The sequence below is a fragment of the Cardiocondyla obscurior genome, linkage group LG08 (genome assembly GCF_019399895.1).
Source record: "Cardiocondyla obscurior isolate alpha-2009 linkage group LG08, Cobs3.1, whole genome shotgun sequence".
Lineage (NCBI taxonomy): Eukaryota > Metazoa > Arthropoda > Insecta > Hymenoptera > Formicidae > Cardiocondyla > Cardiocondyla obscurior.
Window position 1 is genome coordinate 5,257,276 of NC_091871.1, and position 18,106 is coordinate 5,275,381.

General features: G+C 48.3%; 1 protein-coding gene and 1 long non-coding RNA gene across 2 annotated transcripts; one reads left to right on the top strand and one right to left on the bottom strand.

Moving 5' to 3' along the window:
• Positions 1-8,002: 8,002 nt before the first annotated feature.
• Positions 8,003-15,574, bottom strand: LOC139104918 (uncharacterized). Its single transcript, XR_011546099.1, has 4 exons — positions 15,489-15,574; positions 15,234-15,273; positions 10,017-10,175; positions 8,003-9,899 (listed from the first exon to the last, which is right to left on the bottom strand). It is a non-coding gene; the product is annotated as an uncharacterized lncRNA (long non-coding RNA).
• LOC139104906 (dynein regulatory complex subunit 7) lies at positions 13,963-18,077 on the top strand. The gene is made up of 9 exons (XM_070660677.1): positions 13,963-14,324; positions 14,682-15,099; positions 16,366-16,623; positions 16,695-16,851; positions 16,911-16,968; positions 17,030-17,242; positions 17,310-17,528; positions 17,588-17,821; positions 17,895-18,077. The coding sequence occupies exons 1-9, from the start codon at positions 14,124-14,126 to the stop codon at positions 18,075-18,077; spliced, it is 1,941 nt and encodes a 646-aa protein (XP_070516778.1). The 5' UTR covers positions 13,963-14,123.
• Positions 18,078-18,106: the final 29 nt, after the last annotated feature.

Below are 18,106 nucleotides of genomic sequence, written 5' to 3' on the forward strand. Positions count from 1 at the left end.
TCGAACGCGTCGAGCGAGAGAAGCATCGGGGACGATTCCGCGCGGTCCGCGCCAAACACGCGATAACGGATCTTATCGGCACGCCGCGAAACGAGTTCGTTCCAGTTCCACGCTCGCCAATTACGATCCTCCGGGGCCGTTATCGTGCGCTACTCGCTCGCGCTCGCCTGCCTTTTCATCACGTTACGCGAGGGACGCGAAAGAGGCGACAATAAACGGGAGCTGTGGCTGCGTACGGCCCTGCATTTCGGCAAACTCGCTGTCGCCGCCCGATAATTCGAGCCACCGCAAACTCGGCGTCTGCTCGCGACGCGCGTTCGCGGCGCGACGCGACGCGCAAAGTTGGCGGGCGACCGGCGTGGAATGAGATCGCCGCTGTATCCGGAGATAAATACGCCGAGGGAGAGAAAGAGGCATAAAGAGAAAGAGAGAGAAAGAGAGAGAGAGCGAGCAAGCGAGAGAGAGAGAAGGGGGAAAAAGCGCACCGGCAAGTAGCAACCAGGTGATATCGTCCCGCTCGCCTCGTTTCGCGCGGTTTTATTCCCGAGAATAAGGACGCTTAAATTTAATGAGTCGTCGATACCCTTCTGCCTCACTCGCGCCGTATGCCGTATCGGTAACGATCAACGTTTTGCGCCAAAAAATATTATCGTTATTATTTCCATTGCCCATTCGTGCATCACATTTCGACAATAAGTATCTTTTTCGCCGACGACAAATATGAAACGAGAATTTCTGCATCTATGCATTAATAGAAATAATTGCAACACCAATTATACACTTTTGGACTGTGTTTTATTCGTAATATTTTACGTATTTTTTTTTTCTCCCTCCCCTTTATTTTACACGATGTTATTTCCAGCATATCGGCATGTGTGACATCAAAGCATTATTTCCAAAAGTCTGCTCGGTACAAGAAGCAAAGGTACCATTCGGCGCTATCAATATCGCCCGATATCGCTGGAAACTTGGCGAGTCTCATCGCGATTTCGATGCAACTTTTACGTGACGCCTCGAAATAAGAGCCGCGTTCGCGCGGCAGGCGGTAAGTGCGGGAGGAAGGCAGCGCCGACTGAAATTCAATTGGATCGGGCCGTATGAGATAGGGAATCTCGCGTTTCTATCTTACGACGCTATTACGTCGATTATGATGCCTTTAGCGCTCGATGATACAGCCATCGACCGGCTTAACGTGTCGCCCGGCCCGTTTAACCCGCGCTTAGTTCGATCTTTAGCCGTGCATTAAAGTTCAACGTCGGAAATGCCATGCGGCGGACGCGCAATAAACCCAGCCCCGATCGGAGATTGATAATTCCAAAATTCGGCGCGACGACCTAACCGGCAACGACCGCGTTCCGATTTCCACGCGGAACGCGATAATGTTGTCACCGTAGAACGGTATCGCATTAATGATTTCGCGTCGGTGATTGCGCGGGGGAGGAGGAGAAAGAGGGGGAGGATGAGGAAAAATATCGAACGCGAACGCGCGATCGAAGTATCGCGATAATCTCCGAGCAACGGGCGTCTCGCTTCCTCTTCGTCAGGCCGCGCTTAATTAAAGGCCCGCGATCGAAAATGCGCCGCGAGATAAAACCGCGGCTCCCACCCCGCCTTCGATTTCAATTTTGACCTCTGATCTCGCGCTGCGTCAGAATAGTCGGGAGTCTCGCGACCCATTATCGCCCGTTATTAGTCGTTTAATAAATTACTGCGAGAACGCCGACGGGAAGGCGCGAGGGGGAGGAAAAAAGATCGGGCGGCTGATCGCGGAACGGACGACGCTCATTAATTCTAACGACCCGGCGGACGGATAATGACGCGTACGCGTCGTGACTATTCCTCGATTCGCTTGATTCAGCGGCAAAATGACACCGTTAACCTCGCGCGCTCGGTGATAACAAATATCGAGAGGGCAATTATCGCGCAATCTTTGTTTCGTTTTCTCCCGCTTGCGTCCGCCTTTTATTTTCACTGAAACGATTAGTGGCCAAATGTAATAAAGGCCAGGGTAAAGTACTCTTAAGCAGAAATTATCCGGTTAACATCCCGTAACTAAGTTTCGCAAGTTTGCACAAATACATAATAATCCGCGAGAACTCTCCGTGAATATCGTGTTAAAGCGGCAGGGTGATTGTAATTGCTAATCTCGAATCGCAAAGAACGCGATATGAAATTAACGCTCATAAATGCTCGTTTAACTGTTTAAAAGTTGTAAAAAGGCATCATTATGACTTCCTTCCTATACTTTATTATTATTACTTGTTAATTTTTTTTTTTTTTTTAATGGTACGAAAAATTAATTATAAATTATTATTTCTTGTTTAACAAACGCGTATTTAATATTTTATACGACTTAACGTAAATTTTTTAGACTAAGTATTTACTTCAAAAATTGGGAAAAGAACGTCGTTACGATATAACCGTTTCCACCCGTTAATTATGCAAGAGTCGCAAGAACAAGGTGTCTCCGTCGAATTTGACGGATGATCGAGCGACGATCAAAGGATCACGAGTAGACTAACATACATACGAAGTTTCGTATCGATTTCGGCCGCGCGGTCCATCAGCTCGCAAACTCCAAGAGAGCTCGAAGACTCGCTAGAAAGGGTTCGCGAGGCTGCCACGTGGATAGCTGAGCCCGGGATTTTACGGGAACAACGTCACCGCGCGGTTTATCTCCCTCATTCTTTCGCGTCTCTCTCTCGCCGAAGGCGTAGTCGTGGCGAGAGTCTCGTGACGTCACCACCGGCCGTTCCGCCCTGTGTACGCCACGTAATCGCCGTACGCGTATTACGCACGTGCGTGAGCGCGGCTCTTTCTCCCTCGCGAACGCGCGCGTGAAGCTTTACGTCGGCCGGTAATTTTCGTTCGCGCAAAAATTCCCGCGTGTCCCAGATCGACCTTTCGTCGCGCACCGAGGCGGCCCGGGGATCGGTCATTACATCGGCCGTCCCTCGGGGTAATCCCGTTCTAATCATAAATAACACGTGCGCGCAGGCGGAGGGTGGTCGCCGTGGGTCGACCGGGATATTGTTGTGCGCGGCGGCGCGCGTAAGCGTTATTTTTGCAAAGCCGATGCGTTCGCGAGATGCGGAGTTTGGAGGGCATTATGTCGCGGCAGGGTGAGAGCAAAAAAAAAAAAAGAAAAAAAAAGGCACAGCGAACGCCGTAGGAAAATATAACACGGGCACTCGCTCGTAAATAATTTGACAAAGGGGCAGATATAATATGTAAACGAGAATATTAGCGCTTTCGGGACGAACCGATTGAAATTAGAAGCCATCAGTGCCGACGTTCGCGATAAAGTCTGTTCGTGATCTCGAGTCTTTAAAAGAGTAGACTTTAATCAAATGCCATTCGGAAACAGTAACTTTAATTATTGTCCCCATTCGAAATGCCGCACTAAATACGACGCCATTGTTAATATGATTGACGCAATTTAATCGAAATATCGTGGCCAGGCTTTGCTGTAAAAGCGGTGAAAATTATGGGAAGATTCGAATCACGCGCACAACAGAAGGAAAACTAAATTGCGTTAAAGCGAGTGAAGATCAGTTCGCGGATTGTCTCGGAGGAAGTTGACTCGCGGCAAATCGAGGTCTCGTTCAACAACGCCACCGATCCGCGGCAGGTTGCGTTACCGTGACGAGGGAGAAGAGTTCCGGAAAAGGTAAAGCCGTCGCGGCGAGACGCTTATCTCGTTTATGTTAATGAAAGAAGACGCCGCGGTGATACCAATTTTAATCGTATCTTCGCCGAGGGATCGCGGAATCGTCGAAATTGCGTGAGTATCGTCGAAACGATGGCGTGGCCTTTCTTCCTGGGGAATACTGAAAATATCGAGAGCCGCGCGCGCCAAGGTATTGAGATCGGATCGACCGCCCGGTATATCCGCGATCTCGTCGAATCGGCGCTCCCGACAAAGAAACGCCACCCTCGGCCTTCCTCCCCGAACCCATCGCGTGCACCGTCGCCATCATCTTCGGCGTATACATAATTTCGCTCGGTCGCTCCCTAATCGACTCCTCGCGCTCTACCTTTCTTCCTCTCTCCCGTACCTTGGTCTCGCTCTCCCGTCCGGCGTTCTCGCGTATCAGGTGCGTCACGAAGCTCGCCGAGAGCCCCGGAGGCATCGATTTCGATGGCCAACGTCGCAACCCGGCTCAACGTCGTAAGAAACTCGTCCGCCTCCCTCTCCCAGGCCGTCCCTACATCGCCGGCGGTAATTTTGGACCCGGTTGCCGGTCGGCTCGCGCGAGAAAGGAGACGACGAGGCGCTGCTTTCTCGATACCTCGATCGCACGGCGAGATCGAGGTGGAAGAAGAAGAAGCTTCGGAATGGGGTAGATGCTGGTGCTCGGGGGATCGAAGGTGGACGAGGGGTCGCGAACGACGAGGGGGGAAACCCGCCACGGCCGTGTGACGGAGGACATAGAGGGTGCGAGACGAAGAGTGGTAGAATAGGGTGGCCAGAGAGGGTGGCGGCGAAGGTGGTTGTGAAGGGTGACCCGAGGGTGGCCGGACGAAGAGGGCCGGCGGAAGAGGTGGAGGGATACCTTGCTGGAAACGCGTCGGTTCGCCGGCACGCTAAGTATAGGCGTCCTCGCGACGCCGGCCGTCAATATACTACCCCTAACTAACCCCCCGGGGGGTCCGTGGGTGGTGTTGCTGACGGAGAAAGGCAGGCAGATCGTGCAGAGCGAGCGGATCGAGCGAGAGGGTGGAAGAAGCAGGAGAACGCGCGATGGCGCGCGAGGGACGCTTGAGCGAGAAAGGGCGGAGGGACGACGAGGATCGCGAGACACGGTCGTGGTTCAGAGAAAGAAGGATAGAGCATTAGAAGGGAGAGGATGGCGGATGCTTGTGCACGAGGGGTCGTCGCCGTTGCCGACGCTAACGTCGTCGTCGTCGTCGTCGTCGTCGTCGTCGTCATTCTCTTCGTCGGACGAAATCGTGCTTTAAAGCGGATGGATCCAAGTAGGAACGCGCGCGCTTGTCGAGGCGAATCGTAAAAGATGGACGCGAGCTGGGCGATCCGTCGTCTAAATATATCGCTCTCTCATCGACGTATCTCGCCGGCGACGTCGTGTATCGCGCGTTCGCTCGCGATTCGTGCCCGCGGCGTGGAAAAAGAAAAAAAAAAATCCTCGAGGGGAAAAAAGAGAGAGAGAGAGAGAGAGAGAGTCTCTTCGCGTGGAGATCGCGGATCTCCGGATTTATACACGGTACAACGTCGTTACAGAGCGTCGCGCTCACAGGGAACGAGCGAACCGGGCGATGATCAAAGTAGGACGCTCGAAAGCACGGATCGAAGCGCTGATTAGTCGAGGCTTCGAGCGAGGTGCTGCGAGATAGCGCTTTTCGGAGCGCCTCGATGTCGTGCCGCCGGTGCCGCGCGGCGTATCGAGGACGTTATCCGTGGACCCGGGTATCTATGTGTGCGTGCGCGTGTATGTGTCCCGCGGCGTGTGCGCGCGCGAGCCTCTCACGTACACGTTTCCGCGCACGGTCGTGTGCGAGAGCTCGCGAGGGAAGATGGAACGACGGACCGAGAGAGAAGCGCGGTCGGTGACGAAGGGGAGGAGAGTTCACTCTCGCGGGTACGAGAGGGCGACAGGGAAAGAGAGAGCGAGGAAGAGAGAGAACGCGAGAGCGTCAACCGATGCGAGGGGTGGAGAGAGAGAGGGACGGGACGAGGGCCTAAATCAGGGGCGATCGCGCTGAGCGACGTCGCTATCTCTGAATATGCGAACCACTATTTGGCGTCCGCGGCGCGCACGTACCTAAAGGGAGAGAGAGAAAGAGAGGCGACGAAGAGGAGAGAGCGAGAGAGAGAGAGAGAGAGTATTCCGTATTACTAGATACTAGATAGTACCTAGCCTCTGCCCGTAGCCTATGTACTACCTCGCTCGTCCCCGTAGAGACGCGCGTGTAAGTGCGCGAGGTGGAAAACGCCTTGCACATACACATGCGCGCGTGTACATACGTGCGCGTATATATGCACGTCTATGTACGCGCGTGCATGTGCACGTGTGCTTACACCTACGCGGTTACATGCCCTGCGAACCGTGCACACGAGAGCCAACGGCGAGAGCATCGAACATGCCGGCATCCCTTCGTCCCGTGTGTACGCGGTGTGCGGAAAACTGCGGAATAAAGTCGAACCTTCTCGCGGCCTCGACTACCGTCGTCTTCGTCGTCGTCGTCGTTGCCGTGGCGCGCGGTTTTATCGCGCGGCATCATTACGTGCGCGCCGTACCAACTCGAGAGGACGTGTACTATACGGAGGGGACGTTCGTTAAAGGCGAATATCGAAAAATGAGGGCCGCCGCGCGGAAGACGCACGACCGGGCTCGTCGAAGCACCGGAGATTATTTGGCTTCACGTCCATTCCACGACGCTGTCTTTACGACCCTTTTTTCTCCTCCCGCCGGCATTCGTACTTTTGAAAACGCGAGATACGCGCGCCGTGGACATGCTCATTAACGTAAAATATCGAAATGAGAAATAAGCGCGGTGAAGGACTATCAGACCGCTTATCTTTGGCGCGCCGTCGTTCGTCGTGCATTTTCGAGACACGCGCGACATTTCGAGGATGTTTCTGCATACGGGCGACCGGGCAGCGGCGACGAGATCGAAAGAAAAACCTCGTGCTATTTCGAGGTCGAGCACATCCAGCGCGGCCGCGATGTAAAAGGCGTCCGCGGATCCTCGCCCCGTTGTGAAACTGGTTTACGGTATTTTCTCGATAATCCCGGCGACGAGCGATTGCCCGGTTTTCGCGCGGTTAATCGAGATTTCCACCTAATTTGAGGCTCGTAAGCGCGCTCGCGCGCGGCGTCTTCTTCTGTCCCTTGTCGCGCGAAGCCGCCGGTCGACGACGAAGGCATTAAACGCGTCTATTTTTGCGCGCCGCGTTCGCGACAAAGCGCGGCGCGACGAGGCGAGGCCTCGACTCTCTCTTTCTCTCTCTTTCTCTATTCCTCTCGCACGTCCACGTTCCGCGACGCGCGAACAACGCGGTGACGTCAGTATTTACGCGCGATGACGCGTCTCGCGCTCCCGGGAGGGACGCGTGGGCGAGAAAGGGTGCCATCGGCAGAAACGTTATATTCGACGGTATTTAACGCGGCCGGCGTCGCCGGCGTTAAACGTTATCATGCACGTCATAATTGCTCCCGGTATGCGCTTCCGCCCCCCGGCTCCGCCACGGCCGCCGCCGATGTCGCCGCCGCCGCGTGGGCAGCCGCCCGACGAGTTTCAAACTTTGTCGTGCAACTGAACGGATTATAACGCGTTGATTGTGCGCGGGACGGGAGCGCGAGGCAACAGAGAAAGAGGCAGCTCAAAACTTTATAAACACTACGTAACGGGGTGGCGTTTCCGCGGCGAGAACGCGAGAAGTTGCCTGGAAGTTGCCCTAGAAGATCGACTCTTGAGGCGCGACTTTTTACGGCCGAAATCCGCGTTCCCGCAGTAAAGCGATGCGAGAAATATGAAGCGCGTATGATCGCCGAAATTTCGCGGGATCGTGGAATTATCGCGTCAACTTTTTTACCGCCTTCGTCCTGCGAACGTAAGTCGACCTGTTGACGATTTCGGGATATTCGCCACCTCGGGAAGAATTAAAAAAAAAAAAAAAAAAAAAGTAAAAATAAAAATAAAAATAAAAAAGAAAGAAAAAGAAAAGAACCCGCCGCGTCACGGCGATCGAAGAGACCCCAAAAAACCGGTGGACGCGTATCGGCCGGCGATCGTTACACACAAGCGGCGTAACATACGTACACGCGGCGCGATCGGGGCTCACTGTACTCTCTAACGAGCGGTACACGTGTTCTGACGTCTGCGCTATAAAATACATACGGGCACGCGCTTACGGGAATTCACGTATGTGCGCCACTACCACGGTGCGAGACACGCGAACGAGCGAGCGAGCGAGCGAGTGCGAGCCGGCCGGCCGGCTCGTTGGAGGCTCTAGAGCCGGTTTTCAATGAGCGAGCGGGCCGGAAGAAGAGGGAGAAACGGCGTAATACAGAGAGAAAGAGAACGCGGAAGGGGATGGAAGAGTAGGAGGAACAGGAGGAAGCGAGGGTGAGCGAGGGCGGACGCGCGGAGGACGAGGGAACGAGAGAAAGATAGAGAGCGAGAAAGAGAGAGTGAGAGTAGGAGGAAAGTGGAGGGACGGAGGGAGGAACATAAACCCTTATCGAAATCGTGATTCACCCCACATTCTCCGGAGACCCCCTAACCTATTAACATCCATATCACAATAACAGATACACGTGTACGCCGCCGCTGTATTCCCACACCGTCTCTCTCGTTCTCCACTCGCTCTCTTCGTCCGTTTTTGCGTCGCTCGCATTCATAATTGCTCGCGGCGTATCGCGAAAAAAAAAAAAAAAAAGAAAAACTAGGATGAGATAAAGAGCGAGAGAGGCGACGGGGAAAAAGAGAAAGAGAGAGAAGGACCGGCAAAGTGGCCATTATGCGCCGCGAGATTTCGGGATTAAAATGAAATTTCGATCGCGCGCGCTTTCGTCTCCGACCTGGCCTTTTTTATCTTTTTTTTTTTTTTTTCTCTCCGCTACGCGATTTCCGCGCGTACGCGTGAAGATATGCCGTCGTTCGACTGGAAATTTAATTCTAATTATTACCAATCTGCATCTGCATCTTTCCACAATAGATGGAATACTATAACGCATCTAAAAGTCACAGCGGACTGGGAATCCCACGAATAGAAAAAAAAATTTTAAACCTAACGAAGGGGGGCAAACCTTGGAAGTATATGAAACCTAATAAAAAGAGTGGAATACAATCGCTGGACGGCTAACTCGCGCCGATCGACAATGAAGTTTCTGGCAGATACGTTGACTGGAACTATCTCTTTGTGGAAATTAAGAGCGGCAAAATTAATATCTCGCACGAATTTCCTGTGCACGTGTGCACTTAAGATTGTGCGCAAACTGAGAACACCTCGAACGAAGTAACAAACGGTCAGTCTATTAAAATATTTATTTTTTAATGTTTAACTAGAAAAAAGCAATTACAATTGCAGCCTTCCTCCATTACCTGGCGATCTAAATGACTCGCGTGTACTCGCGATAATTTAATGACCAATTTCGGTACGGTGAAAACGTTTTAAATCGCCGTCCGAGAAATGAAGACAACGCGTTACTCGATAAATCATAGATAAACACTGCGGGGAAAAAGATGAAAGTTGCCCGCGACTAATATTGTCGAACGATAAGTTAATTAAACCGCTGCGCGGACCTCTATGGTCAATCAATGTCAACGATTTATGACAGAATGGAATATGCGATTTCAGACGCGCGTTATTATCCAACACCATTTAATATTTATTGATTAATTAGATCTCTGATCTAAAAAGACTAATGACATGTGGCCTTTTCAATAAATTAATTATTAACAATCTAGACAAGTGTAATGTATTTTAATTAACTGTGCGCGACGCAAATCATCTTGCAACGCTACATCTTATATTTCTCCTAGCAAATGTCACCGATTCGGTAGTCAAAAATTTTTTTCACACGACGAGCGGCAGTAATATTGTAATTAAAAATGTTAAAAATTTGATTGTCTATCAGATTTTAATTTAAGAATTATCTTAAAAAGAAAATTTTTCCTTTTACTGCTATGCAATAATTTAATTATATAATATACTTTGTGATTAATTCTTAATTAAAAGCAAATTTAAACGATGTGTTTCTAATTGAAAAAAAGTAGGTACGTAGCGTTTTTATTTATACTAGAAAAAACCACATGCGTGCACTACGCGCGCGTTATTTTTCAAAAGATTCCCATTTCAAACTATGAAAAAATAAGTCGTACGACTTACCGATCTGCATGAGCTTCAGCGGAGTTGTAATTTCAGCCGGTGACTGTAACATAAAATGCAAAGTATTAATATAGAGATGCTGATATATCAATTAATAAAGTTAATAAAAAAAGTAAATTTTTTTTAAATTTAATATTTTATTTAAAAAATTTATATTCACCTAAGAGTTGCTCCGCCGATGCATGATGCCCTGTGTCCTTCCCGGGCCTGTTCCTCCTCTCAGATAATACGGAACTCCCTGGATCGACCGATGAACCGGTTACGGTTCGTATAATAATATCGGTGGTAACGATATTCCCGTTGACAGCAGTGGATGCAACTGTGTTGATACGTAACAAAAAAAAATATATATATGATTTAATAAACGGCAACAATAGTGGGATTTGATAAAAAACCGCACGCAACATAATATTCGAGCACCGGATTGACACGCGGATAACAAGCGAAAGTTTAAAATTTGATCAATCAACAACTTGACGATCATTCTCACGGTTAAATAATCTCGGCAGTTTCTCTTTCTCTCTTTCTCGGCAACGTCAGTTTCAATCATTTTTTAGTGAGAATCTTCATGTTAAGAGTGGAATTGGATATCGCGCGGATTTCAATCGATCTCTCATGAATTTATGAATAATGCACGAATTTCGTTTGAATCAACTGTTATTGTATGAATTACATACGAACGAACATATAAAATTTATCGGATCTCCGCAGAGACGATGTATTTTAATTCTCATATTTAGCGCTGCACATAATTCTGCAAGCGCGGCCACAAAAAAAATATGAAAGCTGTTGATTTCGGTCTCGTTCGGTCTCGACTGAAAACGTGTAAAAGGCAAGCGGAGCGACGGATCGGCATCTTCAGCGTTTACGAGTTAAAGATTCGAGTTAAAGCGCGATAGGACGGATCCGCATCGTTGCGATCGCGGGTTGACGAGGGGAGGGAGGGAGGGGGTGATCGCCTGGCCCGTTCGCGTTTATTCAAGCGGAGAAATGGAAGCTGGTTTTCGGACGGACACCCAGTGCATCGAGATAGATAGGTAGATAGACGTCCGGATAGATGCATGCCATGGCAGGCAGGCAGTCGGTGTGTAAGGGATGCCAAGGGGCAGGGGGGGCGTGCAGGGGCGCGAAGAGAGGATGGGTCGCGGCGAGATCCGAAGCAGAGGAGGACGAGAGGGTGGAGGTGGGCGAGCGCGAACGCGAACGACGTGGCGGCGTCGGGGGGATACCGAGGGGTGACGTGAAAGAGGGTGAAGCGGGGGCGGGCGGGTAGAGCGCGGGTTCTCTCGCTGATTACGTCGCAGGATGGTCAGGAGAGAGAAACCCCGGAGAGGATGCTGTGCTACGCCGTCGGTCGGACGGTCGGCGGTGTGGAGAGCGCGCGGAGGAAGCTGCTTCTCGCCGCGCTCGGTGGATAGAGGCGAATATATCTGCAATGTCCTACGTAGCCCGTCAACCCTTGGATCTTTCGTCGTGTTCTATCTTCCTCATCGTCGTCGTCATCATCATCGTCATCGTCGCCGTTATCATTACCGCCGTCGTCTTTTTCGCCGTCTTCGCCCCCGCCGCCATCGTCATCATGGTCACCCACCGCCCTCCAACCATCGCAGTCTCTGGCCTTCCTCCACGTGATCTCGCTCCCGAAAGCTCGCAGTCTCCGTCCCTCGCACCGTTCGTCTCCCTCAACGCCGGTGATTCGCGTGTATCTCTCCTTCTCTATCCAGAGAGAAAGCTTCCAGAGGAGCGAGGCCTTAAGCTAAACTAAGCCACGTCAGGATAGGATAGTGTCGGGAGGATAGGATAGGATAGGATGCTTGGTCGGGATGGTAGTGCCCATCTACCTCGTCGCGCACACAACAACCAGCGGGACGACGACGTGTCTGTGAAGCTGATTTCGTCGCGTTTAACAACCTCGCGCCTTCGTTACTGCGCGCCATTTTGCCGCGCGCGGTTTCGCGTCGCCCGGACCCTCGGGTTAAAAATCACGAAAGCGAACGGATGAAATGGGTCAACGCGTTGACGAGGAGATCCGCACTCTTAAAAAAGGAAAAAAAAAAAAAATAAAAAAGTAATTAGTACGCGACTTTAAAATTGTCGGCGTGACGTTTCGATAGGACGGCTGTTTTGCGGAAAAACGAACGTCCCGACGACCGGACTGAGCCGCGACGGTTAACTGAGCGTGACGGAAGACGGCAGACGAGAGGAAAAACAGAAAATCTGAAAATACCGGGGCGCTGCTCGTAATTTTCGTCCAAGTGGCTGTTAAATCCCCGCGCGGTCTATTTATCATCTTGCCGCGCGCACGGGATATATTTCGTAATACGTCCGTTCGTATGCGCGAGCGTGCATCCAGCTTAGTCCGAGAGTTGTAAATTATCGCTCGCGCGGTGCGAAACGAATTAATACGCGCGGGGCGGCCTCGTAAGTCCGTGGTTGAGAAACACTGTGCCAGCTGCCGCGGCGCGGTGGTATCTCCGCGTTGTCTGCTACCTCACACCCTCGTCTTGCGTCCCACGTGGATGCCGGTCGAAGGGGTCGCGCGGAATGAGGGTGACGCGCGGGGCCGTGGCGGAGCGGCGTGGCGCGGCGCGGCGCGGCGCGGCTCGGCTCGGGTGACGAGGGGAGAGACACGGGGGGAGGACGGAATGACGACGCGGCGCGGCGCGGCGCGGCGCGGCGAGGCGAAGCGAGGCGAGGCGAGGCAAGGCGCGGAGAGAAAGAGAGAGCGAGAGCGAGATAGAGAAAGATGGCCGAGGGCAACGGCGGCGATGAGGGAAGCGCGAAGGGGAGGAGGCGGAAGGGAGGTAGGTTGCTTCGGTATGGGTTGGGTCGGGTGGTCAGAGGGGGCGGAAGTGGGCGAAAGGGTCGAGGGATACCGCCGTTGCCGTCGCCGCCACCCACTGACCATCTCTCTACCCTCGTCGTCACCGTCGTCGTCGTCGTCGTCCAAGCTTCTCTGCTACGCAAAAAAAAAACGGAAAAAAGAAAAGAAAAAGAAAAGAAAAAGAGTCCTTGCCGTGTAGCGCTCCAAGAAGCAGCGAGAACCGCGAGTAAGCGCGAAAGACGACGGAAGCGCGAAACGTCCGCGTTCAATGCTCCCACCCCCATATCGCGAATTTTCTCGCGTGATTGTTTCACGGCGATTTCGCGGAGATGAAATGCCGAAGGGTTGGGAGAAATAGACAGACAGGGAGAACGAACGACGGCGAGACGTCGAGGGCGGAAGGACGGGAGGGAAAGTGGGCGACAGGAGGAAACTGTTTAAACGCGATCACTGGGACACGCGTTGTGACGACGCGCCAACGTTCGCAACGTATTTTTCCGTCCTCGTCTGTTTCTGTTACTCTCTCGCTTTTCCCTTCATTCCTCTTTCCCTCTCTGTCGCCCCCTCCCCCTCTCCACCCGGCAAAGCACCAAGAGAGAACGAGAGTGCGCGGCGTTCACGTTGTACGGTGCAATAAATTCTACTCGTAGATTATAATACAGTGGCGTAGGTCATGGACCGAGGACGGTACGCACGCCACGCCACGTGCTCCCCACGTTTGCTTGTATACGTTCTATCTCGCTCTGTTTCACAGCCCTACCGCTCACGTCGACGATTACTGAATGTGTTCACGTATTTACTCTTTGGTATTATTATTATTATTACTTCTCTCTGCAGACTGACACGAAGCACGTGGAGAGTGCACTTCGCGCCATTACTTAACATCGATAAAGAAGAATCTCTTGACCCTCCCGAGATGTAACTAATGCAGCGATGGTATTTCAGTTCGCTATTATATGGATCTCGCGCGATAACCTATTCCCGCAAAGTTACAGTTTGTTTCATTATCCTCAGAAAACATTGCTAGTACATGCATATCTGTTGAGGGAGACTTCGCGTTTTAATTATAAAACTGATCGCGAGAGGGAAATAGCTCTTGGTTCACTATCCAAGTGTATGCAATTTACATAATTAATGTAATTTTTAATATTAATAATCTTTAGATAATTATCTATTAATAATCCTATTGATTATTCAACCAATGTTAATTTATTAATACAGATGTTTCACGAGTAAATATACTATATTGACAATGCAATGTGCAATGTAAAATTTTATTAACTCTTTCAGCCGGAACATTTGTGCTCGCCTACGTGGGTGCTGAATTTTCAGAAAGGCAACAGTTTCGAATGCGCAACTCTTTTAGTAAGTTTACTATTGGGACAGAGTTACAACGCTTTCGTGGTAAGCGGTTACGCATCGCGCGAACAAGTACTGTGTGACATGACTAGAAGAATCTGTCCATATCTACCTAAGCCGAAAGAGACACCAATATCAGTTGACAAGCCTAAAAACGATAGATACCAATTAAAAGCACCACCTGACTTTAGGAGTCAATTTCTCTTAGAGCTGGAAGAACGCGAGAGAGCGAAGAGAGAAGCGGAATTACAACGACAAGAAAAAGAACAACAGGAAAAAATTACTGTGCGTATACGAAAGCATATCATTCTTGATACGTTATATGAGAATTTTTTTAATGATTAATTAATAAACCTAATAAGTCTATCTCATTGTTTAAGATTAAATATTCTCAATAATTATCATGCCTCTTCTAAAATTTATTGATGAATTGTGAATATTTATAAAATCTAAGTTTACATTTAAATCCTTTGTTTCTCAAGATAAAAAAAGATTAAATTACTTTGGTACTCAATATTATACCTGTGGATATTTTTACTGCTAAGATCAATTAAGATATTTTTTTAAAGATATTTTAAAAATTCTTATTAATTATAGTTCAGAATATTAATCGCGATTGTTTATTCAATTTTTTGTATTTAGGAATTTGAGCGTCCACGGTCAGATAAATATTTCGGTTACCGAATACATGCTTGGGTGGTTATTCTGCCAGATGATGAAGGCGCGAGAAGTCGCGAAATTACTAAGCCAATTTTCGTCGAACCTGCCTCGGGAATGTCTTATGATCCCATCAATGAGGAAACCAACTTGTTGTACTTAGGGGTTGAGAGTATTTGGAATGATCAAAATTATTGGGTAAATATGCAGCCTAGCGAGAAGAGCTGTGCAGAAATCAATTGGGACTTGAGCAAAATTGAATTTTGGGAGCACTTACTTCCTGGCGAACCACAAGCTGTGAGAACAGACGCAAACGAAGTTGATGAAGACATAGGCGTGCAACAGGACAAGCATTTGGACATGCCTGCTTCATACGTGAATGAAATTCAAATTTACAGCTCAGGTACATAAGTACAAAAACATTTTTCAAATTGATTTCCTTCTTGATGGAATCCTCACAGAAGTAGTATAGTAATAGTAACTCGTATTTCCTTCCTATCACAATTTTTTTTTGTATAAAAACGACAAAGAACTCACCAACACTGATGCACAACAGCAGAGTCGGAACTGCATTCATCTGTAACATAAAGATAAATTAACATTACAGATATTAATTTTACACAAAAATCTAATAATAATTATCTTTCTTTCCAATAACTTAAAATCTCAAAAATTATATACAGATATTACAATCCTTGAAAATAGTTAGAAAGTATTACTTGATATCACAACCACAGTTATAAACGACAAATAATCCGCAAATAACGAATAAATTAGTAAGAATTAAATTACCCTGGGTTGTTCCGCCAATGCCTGATGTTCCCCAGAGCCGCTTCCTTCTCCTTCTCCTTCTCCTCCTCCTCTTCCTCGTCCTCCTCGTCCTTCTCCTCCTCCCAAATCGTCGTTCTCGGTAGTGGTGCATCAGCTTTTCCGCACGTAACAGATGTTAGCACTCTAATCAGTGATTAGTAATCACACTCGAAGAAGACGCGATATTCGTTTGTCCACTGAGACGCGGAGGTACCGCGGGGGGGGCCATAACGGTTAACAGCCACGACTTCGCGACACTCCCTCCGAACGTTAAAACATGCGAGCAACGATCACAGGCACGATAATCATTGTCTCACACGGCTTGGCAACCCGCACGTGCACTCCCGACGATGGTTGCGGCACTTCGGTAAGAAATATTATACGAAAAAAGACGCGATAAAAAAGTCCGCCAAGAGCAACGAAACGGACGCGACCGAGCTCAAAATGGTGAACTGAATTCAAAAGGCCGCGGCCAACTTCACAATTACACGCCTAGAGAGAGACGCTGCAGCAGCGACGCCGCGCTTCTCCACTCAACTGCACTCTCGCCCTTTTCTTCGCAGACACAAATACATTTTGAAAGAATATTTTGGTTAATATCATTACGTCGCACTACGAAATTAATAAATCTGCAGTTAGAAATGGGAAAAAAATATCCGCGGAATATACGCAGCGTCTGAAAGCATCGAGGTGCTGCACCGACTGCTATTACCAACTGACTCCGATCGCGCGAGTTTCGAAAGAAATGCCGAGAAATTTTCTTCGCGACGTTTGAACATGAGTCGCAATCTTAACAAACGTCAAATAATAAATAAGTGGTTAATAAGTTAGTTTATGCTAATTTAGTTTTGTTTTTCAGATTTTGAAAAGCGATATCCACGAGGCGAGAAAGTCATGCTTTATAAAAAGGCCAAAGTAGAATTGTACGCGCCATACATTCGACCTGATAATCTAATTCAGCGAGTTACCGTTTACGGAGATTACGATTACACCATTCCGGTCCAAAGTTACGAGAATTATTCGAACAGACATGATCACCTTGTGGAATCCGGCAGAGATTTCGTTACGAACACTGTCACTGATTTCTTTGAGAAAGGTCGGCCTGATCATTGTAAAGGTACAATTCAAAATAACAAAAGTTTCAACTCGCCCTAACATTACTCTATTAACGATAAAACAATTTTTCAGCGCATCGTTATCTCACATCCGCTCCCGATTCGTTGGACGAAGAGAGAACAATTAATTTTTATAACAATGCGCAATTCGACGGACTATCACGCATCGAAACGGGCCCGCTTTATTTGACTCAACATTACATGGATCGTGAGGATCTTTTGTATTACAGGTGAGTAGATGTTCTAAATTTTATGTCTGTATATTAATACTTTTATATTATTTTAACAGACGTGCTGAATTTCTGGCAGACCAGACGGTGGACGGTATCTATCCTCGTCGCATTTCGGTAATGCTTTCAATAAAGACTAATTAAATTTTTTAAATACATGAAACAATTCTTTTTGTAGAAGATCACTGAGAAGTATCACAGGAATCATAAAATTCCAGCTCACAAGGACGTGGCTATCCGCGAATTTACAATGATTGAAAATGAAATCTGCGTTAAATTCCATTACGATCGAGACCAAAGTACTCGGGCAACTCGCACATTTATAAAACCGTCGATGGCAGATAGAGGAGATCGTTTAGTCTTCGATCCTACAATGACTTACGGATATAATGTAAATTTGTATTATAAAGTAAATAGATGAAAGGCTGACGATGTAATATCTGAAATGTTTACTTCAGCCAGATCCAACCGCACCGCCGGAGAAAAATTTTGATCTTTTCTGTGCGCTTGATAAGCATCTGCAGGACGAAGATCAGTCTATACTTCACGTTAAAGATGCTGAAGCTGATATCACAAAGTTTCTACGAAGAAGGACTGATGAAAATTTAAATCCGCAGTCCAGAATTTCATTATTCGACAGAAATCGAATAGCTGAAACAATAAACGAATTAGATATGGTATTTATTCACGATATGATTAAAGTTTCTTTTATAAATTGATCACAATCTGTTTTCAGAAAGCAACGATAAAACCTAGTAAACACGAAATTATGGAAAAGCCCGACGAGTTGGGACCATATCTTGCACGAATAGGCAATCCGGCGTATGTCAGTGAAACGGAAGCACATCTGCTGCACGACGACTGTTTAACCGACTTCAAGAACGGATCTGTTGACAAAGCAAATCGCATTTTACGTGCAATCGAAAAACAGACTGCGGAACTAAAAAAGATACAAAGTCTTTTAATGCAGGTTTGTTGAGTTTTTTGATTGATATGTGAATTTTCATATAATTATTATAAATAATACTTATTATTACGTGCAGACTGTCGACTTATCAAAAGCAGAGGAGGAACAGATGCTAGCCAAGATGAACGACATAAGTTTTAATATGCACGTGCTAGAAACGTATCTCAATCGGCATAAGAATGTGGTATCGCAGAAATACAGGGCTTTAATGGATCGTTTAAAGGAAAATCCGCATCTGCAAGTACTTCAAAAACATTAAAATATCATATTAAGAAGTGTATAGGTGTA

Coding starts and splice junctions, on each gene's coding strand:
- LOC139104906 (XM_070660677.1), top strand. CDS start 14,124: ATGACTAGAAGAATCTGTCCATATCTACCTAAGCCGAAAGAGACACCA. Junction 14,325..14,681: donor AACAACAGGAAAAAATTACT/GTGCGTATACGA, acceptor TTTTGTATTTAG/GAATTTGAGCGTCCACGGTC. Junction 17,243..17,309: donor CAATGACTTACGGATATAAT/GTAAATTTGTAT, acceptor TGTTTACTTCAG/CCAGATCCAACCGCACCGCC.